Source organism: Pipistrellus kuhlii, unplaced genomic scaffold, assembly GCF_014108245.1.
Source record: "Pipistrellus kuhlii isolate mPipKuh1 unplaced genomic scaffold, mPipKuh1.p scaffold_m20_p_7, whole genome shotgun sequence".
NCBI lineage: Eukaryota > Metazoa > Chordata > Mammalia > Chiroptera > Vespertilionidae > Pipistrellus > Pipistrellus kuhlii.
The window spans coordinates 55,803,842-55,817,935 of record NW_023425573.1 but is presented as its reverse complement, the minus strand read 5'-3'; the positions used below and the strand labels follow the sequence as shown (position 1 = coordinate 55,817,935).

General features: G+C 38.4%; 1 protein-coding gene across 5 annotated transcripts in view; it reads left to right on the top strand.

Moving 5' to 3' along the window:
* LYPD6B (LY6/PLAUR domain containing 6B) overlaps window positions 1-12,958 on the top strand; it is an 80,177-nt gene extending 67,219 nt beyond the window's left edge. For all 5 annotated transcript variants that reach the window (XM_036421240.2, XM_036421244.2, XM_036421243.2 and 2 more), the window contains 4 exons: window positions 1,882-2,034; window positions 4,619-4,717; window positions 10,398-10,528; window positions 12,277-12,958. In XM_036421240.2, the coding sequence (XP_036277133.1) occupies window positions 1,920-2,034; window positions 4,619-4,717; window positions 10,398-10,528; window positions 12,277-12,441 (510 nt within the window). In that variant the 5' untranslated portion in view covers window positions 1,882-1,919 and the 3' untranslated portion in view covers window positions 12,442-12,958. The remainder of the gene's footprint in view (window positions 1-1,881; window positions 2,035-4,618; window positions 4,718-10,397; window positions 10,529-12,276) is intronic.
* Window positions 12,959-14,094: the final 1,136 nt, after the last annotated feature.

Below are 14,094 nucleotides of genomic sequence, written 5' to 3'. Positions count from 1 at the left end.
TACAATCCTTGTCTGTAGGGTATAAAATAATTGGCTAAATGTATGTTTCTTCAGAAAGAGCATAAGAATGGGTTTTAGAAATCTAATAATTATGAAAGGTCAATTTTAGTTTCTAAAATGAACCAGGGTAGAATTATGTATATGTTTATATGTCCTAGGTCCAATTCTTTTCTGAGCTGAAATGTGGTATACAAAGTTTAGCACTACTATTTTGTGAAACTTACCAGTTTTGTTTTTTCAGCCCTGAATACTTCCTTAGGGACTTGGAATGAGATCATGATGTGGCTACATTTTCTCTAATAATCAGTTCCATATCCAAGTGTAGGCATTTTTAGCCACACATGCAAAACCAATATATTCACAACACAAGAGGGGGAAATAAAACTCTAGAACTTACACATTGTTATACCACTTCAAACAGAAGTTCCATGTGAATGATTATGACTATATATGTGGAAAGCAAACTTTTTTTGGAAAAACTCTTTGTACCCACTGCAACCAGTTGATTGGAAAATGAGTTCAGCCAATATTATTGAACTATAAGATTCCAGCATTGTCATAGAACTTATAAGTGTTCTTACATACGAGATCCTATGTGATCCTACATCACGAGTGGGCAGGGTAGATGTCATTAAGCCACTTTACAGATGAGGAAATTGAAGTTGCTATAATTTAAAGAGCTTGCCCAGGTCAGGCAGCTAGTAAATAGCAGAGCCAGCACCTGAATAAAAGTCTCTGGATTCCAAGTTACATACTATACTTTTTCTGCTGCCCTACCTCTCCCCCTGTCAAAGAGAACCTGTCAGTGGTGCTGTTGTAGGTTCTGAGCATTATTCCTGAAGATTATCTTACTATCTGGTCTGCTTCTAGAGGGCAGAACCTATGGAGCTTAAAAATTAATATATTTTGCCCTGGCAGGTGTGGTTCAGTTGTTTCGGCTTTGTCCTGTGCACCAAAGCATTGCTGGTTCAATTTCCAGTAAGGGAACATGCTCCTGATGGGGGCATACAGAGGGAGGCGATGGATGTTTTGCTCTCACATCAATTTTTTTTCCCTCTCTCTCTCCTTTTCTCTCTCTCTAAAAATCAATAAAAATATATTTGACTCAGGGGTTTGAGCATGCCTGCTGTTTTGTTGGGTTTCAGTCCTGCCTACTTTAAGTCCGTGAATATGATATGGTTTTCAGCTGTTCAAACAACTGTAATTATGCTTTCTCTAGAACCCCTGGCAGCTTCTTCTTGTACCCAACATGACAGAAACTAGTGGGATGGCATTTCACAGTGACTCTTGTTTCTCTTCTCACTCACTGCCTGTGTACCCTGAGACCCAGCAGACACTTGATGTCTCAGACTGATTGTCCTTTTACTCACTGTTCTTCCTACTGCTTCAACTTTTATTGTTTTCTCCAGGTTTTGAAAGAGTTGCAAAATTTCTGGAATGTAAGTGTTTACTCAAGGAATGGAATGGAATGGACAGACGGTTCAGTAACTTCAGCTGAACAAGCCTCCGAACCGTGATTGTTAGGAAGTGAGGTGATTCAGCAGGAAGTGAAGTGGGCCAGCCTGAAGCAGTGATGGGCCGAGGGTGGGGTGGGGAGGGGGGTGCAGCCAGGCCAGTACTGGCTGCTTGTTCTTCTGGAACCCAAATGGTCACTGAATGTCTTGCTAAGACTCAGCTGGCTAGAACAGAGGCCTGATCAGTAGAAAGCGGTCATTGCTTAACTTTGATCAGAAAGAATACAGTTCCCACACAGGCACTGGTCCTCCAGAACAAGATGGTTAAATATATTTGAACAATTAAGTTTTCCAAAGAGAAGCAAAACATACTACTATTGATGTGCAAAATGCATATAAACTCAACCCATCTCTCTCTTCATTGTAGATATATGAGTTTTGGACTTGCCCAGACCCAAGGTCAGAATGCTGCTCTTCTGCCATGCTCTAGCTGTAGCAGTTGTCCAGATCTTTATTTTCTTGGAAAACCGGGCCTTTGCCAAGAACATCAACTTCTATAATGTGAGGCCTCCTCTCGACCGTAAGTAGTGGTTACCATCATAGATCATGACTGTGGGACCAGAATGCCTATTTGAAGTTTCTGTTTCCACCTGTAGTAAATTTGCCTTTTCGAGACCATTTGGTTTATTTGGTTTATACCAATAATAAGACAGAAAATCTTCACTATTTCTGATATTCTCTCCATTTCTGTAAAATGCTTTGGCTTCCTGCTGAAGTTTCCAAAGGGTTGTTGTTTAAGATAATCTCTTCAGCACTGTCCTTACAAATGGTGTAGCAGAGCAAATTCAGTGTTCTTTGTTCCTCTCTTCACTGGAGGAGGATATTGGCTATAGGAAGTTTCTGCATCGATGACATATTCTATCGATGGCCATTAAAAATTTATTTTTTAATCCTCACCTGAAGATATGTGTTTATTTAATTGATTTTTAGAGAGAGAGGAAGGGGGAGGGAGAGGGAAAGAAATACCAATGTGTGAGAGAAACAGCAATCAGTTGCCTCCCATACTTGCCCCAACTAGGTGATCAAACCCACAACTCTTTGTTACACTGGACAAGGATCCAACCAATTGAGCCACCTGGCCAGGGCTCAATGACCATTAACAATCTTGAAAACAGATTAGTATGTGTAAAATTTGGAGGAAATATACTTGAACTTTCATGAATATTATGCATAGTTACTAATAATCTAAAAGTAAACAAATAGCATATCTTATCTATATGATGATTTATATTTTTATATACATATATGTGTGTGCTTATGTGCTTGTATACATATGTCATCTTCTCTCCTTTCTTTCTCTTCAGACAAGTAAAACTTCTCTACTTCTCTGATATACATCATTAGAGAGAGGCTGTTATAGATAAAATTTGTTGGCAGAAATGTGAATGCCTGTGGTTCCCACACCGAAAAGAGTATCAGAATCATGATAAATGCCTTTAAAACTACACATTCCAGGGATTCAATGGTCAGGAGGGTGGGATACAAATTATCTGTGTGATTTTTTTTTCTTTTCCCCCTTCCTCTTCCTTTAAAATAGTTCTCCTGATACTATAGATACACAGCCAGGTTTGGGAACCACAGTCTTTACATAACTCCTAAAGGAAGTCTGTGTCATTATTGATTTCCACTTTGGACTTTGTTTATTATTTAGGACATTCATTCACCAGCATTAACTAGTAGTATTTTTTTAGATTTTAAGAAAAAATTATATTATAATTGACATACAATATTATATTGGTTTCAGATGTTCCATATAGTGGTTAGCCATTTATATAACTTATGAAGTGATCCCCCGAAACGTCTAGTACCCATCTGACACCATACATAGTTATTAGCATATTATTGACTATATTTCTTATGCTGTCCTTTATATCCCTGTGCCTTTTTGTAACTAGCAATTTATACTTCTTAACCCTTTTCCTTTTGTTACTGAAGTGTTGATAATTTTAAAACTGTACTGCTTTAGTTAGGTGGAAATGAATTTCATTACTTCTTTTTTACCTAATTCACTTTTATACATAGGCAAAACTGAAATGTATGTATAATACTTAATTTCATTCCTTTGAATACAGTTCCCACACCTTTGGTATCTTACTCTTGTTTTATGCATCAATATTTATCCCCCCCTGTATCTTCAATACCTGCTGCTTTCTAATTATCATCTCAACTGTGGTCAGGATACTAGGATGGTTTGAGGTGAAAGTTTCACACAGAGCTTCGTACACTGGCTCATAGAAAATGTCAAATTTATTGTACTTTTCATTTTGTGCTCATTAAAATAACAAGATAAACGATAGGAAAGAAGCACAAAGACAAAAAAGAGAAATTAATATACTAGTTGCTCTCAAACCAGACTGCCAGCAGCTTCTAATTTCTTCTTTCCATAATAACCTGGCCTGAACATAGGGTTTGAGAATTACTATCATCCTTGTATTAACAGTTACATTCCTAGTTGAGGTCTAATGTAATAATTGATATATACCAATAAGATTGTTTGATTGTGGTTAAATGAAACTAAAACAGAAGCATGTGTGGATGGAAACCAGCATGATTTGATGTGCTGGGGACTGACTCCATTAGATATTTTTCTTGCCACCTGCTTTGCAATCTTCACTATACCTCTGCAAGTCATGGGACCCTCATTGTTACTATTATTATACATAGTATTATTTCTTTGAAGTTAAAAATTATACAACCAATTAGTGGGAAGGGAAGAGTTCAAGCTCAGGTTAATCTGACTCCAGTTCTTTTCAGGAATGAAACCATACCCAATTATTGGCTCTAATGCTGCCACCACCCTTATCCATCCTCTTGATCTCCATTATTCCCAAGTTATAAATTATTATAGAAAAAATCATGAATATTTCAAAGTGGCTTGTGGACTTACTTTTATTACTCTACAATAGATAATTATAGATGAAATAGTTAAAGAAAAGGGAATAAAGAAATTGCCCCAGAGTCTGGCAGTTAGGTCTCGCTCCCTAGAAACAGAAATTCTAAGCATAATGGCTTATAAATTTTGTCTGATCTTATACAAGTTGCTAATTTTATGCATATTTAATGTTAAAAATATTTGTCTTTTCACTGTGCATTTTTCTTTAAAGCTACACCATTTCCAAACAGCTTCAAGTGTTTTACCTGTGAAAATGCAGGAGATAATTATAACTGCAATCGATGGGCAGAAGACAAATGGTGTCCACAAAGTAAGTGTGCTGAGTTTGGGAGACTCCTTTGGGATCACATCTCATTTAGGTGTCTCTTGATAAGCCACCAGGTTGATGTTGTTCTATAGAAATTAGAGATTTCTCTTAAGAGACCATTGTGACATTATACTATTATACTCTGAGAACCCTTGGAAAATGATGGTGTAGCCTCAATTTGTAGTTGTGTGTTACATGAGAAAGGATTTCTTAAATAGTATTTACCCAGGAGAAAAAATAGAGTACAATGTTGACTAAGGCATTCTAAGAATTTCAGAAATGCCTGATGATATCTCCAGAAAAATCATACTTACTGGCTAAAGCAAAGGAAAGGTTTTGTACTCTTGAGATACAGTGATGCTTGGGAAAGTCTCTCATTCATTTGGCAAACGTCTTATATTGTTAGTTTGTTTTGTTCACTGATATAGCCTTAGTTTAATCCAGTGCCTGGCCCATATTAGGCACTCAGTAAGTATTTGTTGACAGAACGAATAGATGCCTTTGATTAGCTAGTCAGGGAGTCTTCTCTGAGGAGTGTACATTTGAAAGAAGAGCTGAATGACCAAAATAAGCCAGCTACATGGACATCTGTGGGAATAGCATGATCTTAAAAGGTTCAGAAAAAAGGCTACAAGAGGCAAGATTTGGCCTCTTCTGTGAACAGAGAGAAGGCTGGCCAGTGAGGCTTAGTGGAAGAATATTGAAGAGGTAAGGACTGGGACACATGCATGACCTTCTTTTTCTAATAAAGAGTTTGGATTTTATTGTAAATATGATAGGAAGCCTGTAGAGGGGTTTTATACTAGGGAATATAAGATGCTAGTTGTTTTCTAAAATATTGCTCTTTGCTGTTGGAGAAAGGATGGTTTGGAACAAGAGTAGAAGGGAACATCAAGTAGGGTCTTTCATTATCTTCAGGGGGAGAAGATGATGACTTGGACCTTCAGGTGGAGGGGGCAAGAGATTGAATGATTTAATATATACAAACATGGAGGTAAAGCAGACAAGATGTCTGATGGATGATTGGGAATTGAGAAACTACTTACAGCTGTAAGGAGATCAGACTGTTTAGATTTTAGAAGTACCCTGCTGTTGTTTTTTGTGTTTTTTGTTTGTTTGTTTGTTTTAGTTTTGCAAATGTAGAAGGCAAAAGAAAACAAACGAACTAATTAGAGATGACTAGTTTTGGTCTATTATTATTATCTTGAATCTTTTGGAAATTTCTGTATCACATTATATATAGAAGTGAAATAGACTTACCTCTTCCAGATAAATAGTACACACTAAAGACCTTAACGCTGCTGGAGAATCTTATGCCATAAATTAGCACAAGTGATTATGACATAAACTCGGGCAGTATTTTTCATTATTTCTTTTCAAGAATAATCAATAGCCAAAATATTTTTGTTGGGGTTCTTTTACATTTCTGGAGAGCAATCCACCTTAAATTGTGTGTATTTATGAGTGCACATGCACACATGGTGTACACATTTGGGGACTTGTTTCCACATTTTTTTTTCCCCAGATATTCATCTCAGTTATCACAGACTGTTTGAAGATGCTCAGTGCATCTCTTCACTACCTTATTTCTGAGGGTGGTGTTATTCTTTAACTCTGCTTTAAAGCCTCCTGAACACTGGGCGTTACGGGTTAGGACAGTGCAAATTGGGGCATTGGTGTTCATCCTGTTGTGCCTTAACTCAGTGGAAATATATTTTTTCTTCTTCTTTTGAATTGTCCTAAAATAGTACCTACTAGGTCTGTGCATAATGTTCCAATTTGTCACCAATTAATCAAATCCACTTTAATGGGATTATGCATGGGTATTTCTGGGTTATATCTGTTGAAACATGTGAACAAAAGGGGGAAGCTGCTGCTTTTTACCACAAAGAAAACATCAGTGCTGGAAGCAGGAAGACAGTCGGCTCTTCCACATCCACCCTGGGAACCTGAGGGTGACAGGGAATGACCCTGCATTCCAGCATGCATGCCAGTGCATTCTTGCCTGTACACCAGTCAAGTCGCAAGATACTAACCATCTGGAATTCTAAGTGAGGGTATAATTTCTTACTTTTCAGTTTGTCATTATTTAGGGAAATGGTAGTCAACTATTTCTTTGGGCCAACAGGCCTACAGCTATTGTTCTTTGTCATCTTAGGTTTCCTTTTCACCTTACAGCTTTATTTCTGTGGTCTGTGGGTATTAAGAGAGGTTCTCTGTGTAACAGGATATGACAAGAATGACATTTTTTATTTATTTACCCTGGCTTTTATTCTGACTTTCTAGGGCTGCTTTAACATGTGTGACATTTCATATGAACACATGCAGCTACCAGTTTTCAATTCTTCTTTGTTAGAAGTGAAGTTGAAATGCCGCCCAAAACATCTGGTGGTTCCCTTTCCTTCTGAAACTATAAGTCAGCTGCTCTTGTCAAGCATGTTACAGCACCATCTAGTTTAACATTAAGTATGCTGAGAGGCAGAATAGTGTTTGGTTAAGGCACAAACCTTGGAAAACTACATAGGTTAGAATCCTACTTTCCACCACTTTCTACCTATGTGACTGTGGACAAGATACTGTGCTTCAGGTTTTTATTTTATTTTATCTGTAACATGAGGATATTAATATGACTTATCTTAAGACTTACTTTAAGTATTGAACGAGTGAACACATGTAAGAAGAGTATCTGGCTGGTGGTACCTGCTCAATATGTGTTCACTATTGTTGTTATTAATTAAATCTTACAACAACCCTGTCAAAATGCAAAGGCACTTATTATCATAATTTACTAAAAATAAAATGAGCCTAAAAGCAATTTATACATTCAGTGCAATCCCTATCAAAATCCCAATGGCATTTTCACAGAAATAGAAAAAAAAATTTTACATTTGTGTGAAACCACAAAAGACCCTGGATAGCAAAAACAATTTTCAGAAAAAAGAACAAAGCCAGAGGTATCATACTCTAGGGCACATGTGTCAAACACAAGGCCCGCGGGCCAAATCCGTCCCGCCAGGCCTTGCAATGTGGCCCGCACCGCGCTGTCATCACTGCACTCCGCTGCGTTTCCATCACAATGACAGTTTATGACTGTTCAGTAAACCATTCGGCCCGCAATTTAGGCTGGATTTTAGATTTTGGCCCCTTCTCTGATTGAGTTCGACACCCCTACTCTAGGGTTTCAAAGTGTATTAGAAAGCTGTAGTAATCAAAACAGTATAGTACTGACAGAAAAACTGACATGCAGACCAATGAAACAGAATTGAGAACCCATAAATAAACCCATATAAATGAGGGCAAATAACTTATAACAAAAGAGACAAGGATATACAATAGAGAAAGGAAAGTCTCTTCAATAAGTGGTATTGGAAAAACTAGATGGTAATATGCAAAAGAATGAAACTTACATCATACACAAAAATTAACTCAAAATGGATTAAAAACTTGGATGCAAGACATGAAGCAATAAAATACAAGTAAGAAAAACTAAGTTTCTGGACATTGGTCTTATGGGTGTGTTTGTATTTTACTCCAAAAGCAAGGAAAACAAAAGCAAAAATAAACAAATTGGACTACCTCAACTTAAAAAGTTTCTGCACAACAAAGGAAACCATCAGCAAAACAAAAAGGCAACAAACCAAATGGAAGAAGATATTTGCAAATGATACTTCCAATAAGGGATAATATGCAAAATGTATAAAGAACTCATACATTTCAACAACAACAACAACCAAAAAATAATTAAAAAATTGGCAGAGGACCCGAATAGACACTTTTCCCAAGAAGACATGTAAATGGCCAACAGATATCTGAAAAGATGCTCAACTTCACTAGCTATAATGTAAATGTAAATCAAAATCACAGTGAGATACCACCTCACTCCTGTTAGAATGGTTATTATCTATAATGTAAGAAATAATACATATTTTAAAAGATGTGGAAAAAGAGGAACCCTCATTCATTGTAAACAGGTACAGCCATGATGGAAAACATTATGGAGGTTCTTCAAAAAATTAAGACTAAAGCTACCATATGATCCAGCAATTCCTCTTCTGGGTATTTATACGAAGAATATGAAAACACTATTTGTAAAGATATATGCACCTCCATGTTCACTACAGCATTATTTACAATAGCCAAGCTGGGGAAGCAACCTAAGTGTCCACTGACAGATGAGTGGTTAACGAAGAGTGGTGCAGGTATGCAATGGAAAACTACTCAGCCTAAAAAAGATAGTAATGTTGAAATATTGCCAATATTTCTTGAGGGTATTGTGCTAAGTGAAATAAATTAGATGGAAAAGAACAAATTAACACACGATTTTATTTATATATGGAATATAAAACCAAAAAGTAACAAAACAAAGATAAAGTCATGGATACAACAGATAGGTTGTTACTAGAGAGAAGGTGGGAGGGTGAATGGGGTAAAGGGGTTTCCATATGCTAATAGAAGGAAACTAGATTTTTCGTGGTGAGCACACTGGATAGTGCACAGATATCAAATGATAATATTGTGCACCTGAAATTTACATAATGTTAATAAGCATTGTTACCTCAATAAAAATTTTTAAATAATAGTAAACATTAAGAAAAATAAAAAAATTACCTCAAAGTTGCTAACATGGCTTGCTTGCTTATGACAAAGGCAATTTCATATGTCCAGTATTCTCAACTTTAGTCAAGTATTTTTCTCCTTTCTATGATATTGCTATTATAGTTTCTTCTCTATAAATGAAACAGCATTTTATTGGCCTGAGGTAACCATAGAAGAATTACAGAACTAAAGTGAAATGTTCTGGGGTGGTGAGTGAAATCATTCTCTTTAGAGAACCCTAAGTAATAAGATGTGAGTGATTAAAGCTATAAGGATAGGTCCATGTAGAAATGGGTTAGCTATAAAGTGGGGGAAGGGGACAGATAAAGTAACAGCTAATTAAAGAAGAGGAAAAATAGAAATACTTTGAGTAAGGAAGGTGGTCTTTGAAGCACCTGCTTTTCATTCCACATGGCCTATTAATCTATCAAATGTTGAATAATACAACCAGAGTATTCTGATCCATACCATTTTAAATTCACATTTTTCACTTTATTTTAGGCATAGAACATGTGGTTCAGAGAGAGAGAGAGAGATGAAGCAGAGATAGATACTGACACTTTCATATGAAATGGGAAAACCTATGGTTTTGATGAAAAGCTTGTCCAGTTTTTTTCTCAGTTTTAGCTGGCACCAAAGGATAGGTACCCATTTTATATTCATTTTAAAAATGCTTCAAAAATGATTGTATATATATATACATATATATATATATATATATATATAATTGTAGAGAAGAAGGAAAAGGGAGAGATAGAAATATCAATAATGAAAGAATCATTGATTGCCTGCCTCCTGTACCCCAACACTGGGGATTGAGCCTACAATCCAGGCATGTACCATGGTGGGAAATCAAATTGTGACCTCCTAGTTCATAGACTGATACTCAACCACTGAGCCACACTGTCTGGGCCAATAGTGAAATCCTTTTAAAAAATACCACCTAGAAACCCTAGAGATCTCTGCCATTGTATTTCTTGCCTAGAAACCTGAGAATCATCCTGAATTTTAGTAATTTCTGAAGTGATAGTTGAGTGTCTTTTGCAGTGTAAAAAATGAAGTCGTCTTTTCTTTTCCTCCTGCCTAGACACACAGTACTGTTTGACCGTTCATCACTTTACCAGTCATGGAAGAAGCACATCCATAACCAAAAAGTGTGCCTCCAGAAGTGAATGTCATTCAATTGGCTGCCACCACAGCCGAGATTCTGAACATACAGTAAGGAGTGTGTGTATGTGTGTGTGTGTGTGTGTGTGTGTGTGTGAAGTTACTGCCCTAAGGTGTCTTGCTAGTGACAGTTAGTTATATGTCATGGAGAGGCAGGAAGAATAAGTAATATGTTGAACATGTTTATACAGTGATGCAATGGAAACCTAAGAGAAGTTGAAGATTTTCTGTTCTTCAACAAAAAATAATCTTACTAAAATTGAATGATAGTTCCTAGATATAGGCCTAGACCCTGGACCTTGGACTTTGGGTGGATTCTCTGAAGTTATGTCTGGAAGTCCAAGAATAAACCATCCATGAGAGAAAGACAAGTGCTACAGAGCTCAGCTCACTTATTTTATGTTCAGAAATCACCAAGAAGACTGGATAGGGCAGCTGGAAGGTGGAAAGAGGGAAACGGTGGCACCTTCTCACCCACTAGCTCTGCTTAGATGAGGAAGCAAGAGTCTGAAAGATTAACCTCAGCTTAATATGATGAACTATAGATCAATAGCGCTCTGATTTTTTCATCCTAATATTCTAAATGAGCATTTTATTCTTAAAAAAAAAAAAAAAAATATATATATATATATATTATTAATTTTTTACAGAGGAAGGGATAGGGATAGAGAGTTAGAAACATCGATGAGAGTGAAATATTTATCAGCTGCCTCCTGCACACCTACTGGGGATGTGCCCGAAACCCAGGTACATGCCCTTGACCGGAATCAAACCTGGGAACTTTCAGTCTGCAGGCCGATGTTCTATCCACTAAGCCAAACTGGTCATGGTGCATTTTACTCTTTTATATGCCTGGGACCCTAAAATGCTTGAGAAAAAAATTACTTGAGAGAATGTTAATTTCATGAGGTTTTAGAACTTGACTTAGCCGGTATGTATAGAAAAGAGCCTGGCACTAGTGGCTTCTATAATAGCTCTGGCTGCATGGAGAGCCTCCTGGGGAGCTTGGATAAGCCGTGTTGGTGGTGGGAGGGGGCATCCCAGGCCAAGTGAGACATAACCTCCGGGTGGGGTCCTGGGCCTCAGGATATTTTTTTGTTTTAAGTTCCCCAAGGAGATTCTGATGTGTTAGCACTGATAAAGAGATTTCAGAGTCACTGTCTTTATCTTCCCTAGCCATCCTGGACTGCCTCTGTGAATGGCAAGGATTGTGAGGTTGAAGCATTTACCAAGTAATAAGGCAGGTGATGGCTTCCCCTGAAAAACACCTTGTGCTATCAGGGAGCAAGCACTTTTCATCGCTCAGCAGCCATAATTAGCAAGTCATTGCTGTTGTAATGATAGTAATCAGGTGTTCCATAGACAATAGAGGGGCATTATTATCCTCTAACAAGGAGCACTGAGAAAGAAAATCAATGGGCAATCCAAGATGCTTCTAGCTTTCATTTTTGTCTCAGTGTTTTCCCTTACAAACCTTTGGAAGATTTGTTGACTCAATCAAACAGTTTTATTCAGTTGCCCTTCCTCTTCTTTCCCCTGCTTATGCTGGGGCTGGTGTAGATAAAACACCATGAAAAAGAAAAGATTCTCCAGATGTCCCTTTCTTTCAGGCCAGTAGAAGGAAGGCTACCCAAGGGCCTGCATGGCTGATAGACTGGTTAACTAACTCTAATTCCGTCTGTGCTCAGCTAGAGATCCAGAGCTTTTGTTTTGTTGTTTGTTTGTTTGTTTGTTTCACCCTGCCCTCTTCTTCCTCTTATTCATTCTCTCATTTCCCTCTCCGCTTCCTTTTGTAACAGGAGTGTAGGTCATGCTGTGAAGGAATGATCTGCAATGTGGAATTACCCACCAACCACACCAACGCTGTCTTCGCCGTCATGCACGCTCAGAGAACGTCTGGGAGCAGTGCCCACACGCTCTGCCTGCCAGCGCTTGCCTGGGCTTTCATGCTTCCATGGATATGATGCCGCCATTCCTGGGAGAGGCAGAGTCCAGCCCTCTGACGCACAAACTAAAAACTGTGTAAACAGTGAACTTTTGAGTGAGGACCAGTCTTGCGATTGGTGAAGAGCATGCATTGGACTCCAAAGCAGAAGACAGTTGTTTGCTTCCTTAAAACGCTCTTGCATGAGGATGTGAGATTCTGGAAGAAAATATGGCCCAGACTGAGGGCATTATCTGGCATCCAGGCTTCCTGGTCGAAGAGGCTGCATTTTGTCACTTTGGCAGGAAGGATCCTGCCGGCACCCACAACAGACAGGCTGTAGCGGCCTATGTCGTCCTCACCGACCAGGCCTTTGGCTGACAGGACTTCTTGACCTCATTGACCCTTTCAGAAGCTGCAGGGTCAGATCTTCTCTTTCTGTGGTCAGCTCAGAGCGTCTCTAGGAAGTCTAACCTTTCTCCCAATGAAAAAGCAATGCCTGCTTATTGTGTGTGTGTGTGGAGGAGAATAAAGCTTTTAAATTATACAAAGTAAAATGCTTGCTTCGGTGTTGCCTGACTAACATGAAGATCTCAGATGAGCCGAAACCGGTTTGGCTCAATGGATAGAGCGTCGGCTTGGGGACTGAAGGGTCGCGGGTTTGATTCCGGTCAAGGGCATGTACCTTGGTTGTGGGCATATCCCCAGTAGGGGGTGTGCAAGAGGCAGCTGATCGATGACACTCGCTTATCGATGTTTCTAACTCTATCTCTCTCTCTTCCTCTCTGTACAAAATCAATAAAATAAATTAAAAAAAAGAAAGAAAAAAGATCTCAGATGAAACACATTTACCAGTGTCATAAAGGAGGTCACTGAAGTTATGTTTTTTACTCACATGCTGGGGGATATTTTCTGGCTTAAACTACAAAACTTCATGCCAAAGTGATGTCGTATTTTTCTTTTGGGGGAAGTACACGTGGTAGGATGCTAAATGCAAAGTCTGTGAATTTAGAAGGTCAGGAAACCTCCTTGATGAAGGAGGATGATAGCTTATCACATGATGAACTCTCAGGAGTAGCAAATTAAAGGCAGAGGACCTAGCAAGATGGTCCCCCTTTCCCGCACAGTCAACTTCTCTGTGTCCCTGTATCTCCTTCTTCATTTTGTACAGTCTCAGAGTTTCAAATAAGCACTTTCTTTTTATTCCCAGAATCCTCATTTCCTTCTTTACACTTTGGGGTGATCTTTAAGCACTCTGGCCTTGTGATGAGTTAATGGAGTCTTTGTGTTTTATTGAATATCCATCATCAGTGCTCCATAGTACCCATTAATGATACTATCCTTGCCACATGCCCCACCTATGATGGGGGTTGGTAAATTATGGCCCATGGGCCAAATATGCCTCACCATTCTTAGTCTGCTAGACTGCTATAATAAATACACTTTTGATTAAATGGCTGAAACAAAAACATTTAATTCTCACAGTTCTGGGTGCTGGGAAGTCCAAGGTTAAGATGCCTGCAGATTGTGTCTGGTGAGGGCCCTCATCAGGGTTTGCAGAACACCATCTGTTTGTATGATCGCAGGGCAGAAAGCAGGGAGAGAGCTCCATTCCCTGCATCCCATTCATGAGGGCTCTGCACTCATGACCGAATGATCTCTCAAAGGTCCCACATCCAAATATCATCACATT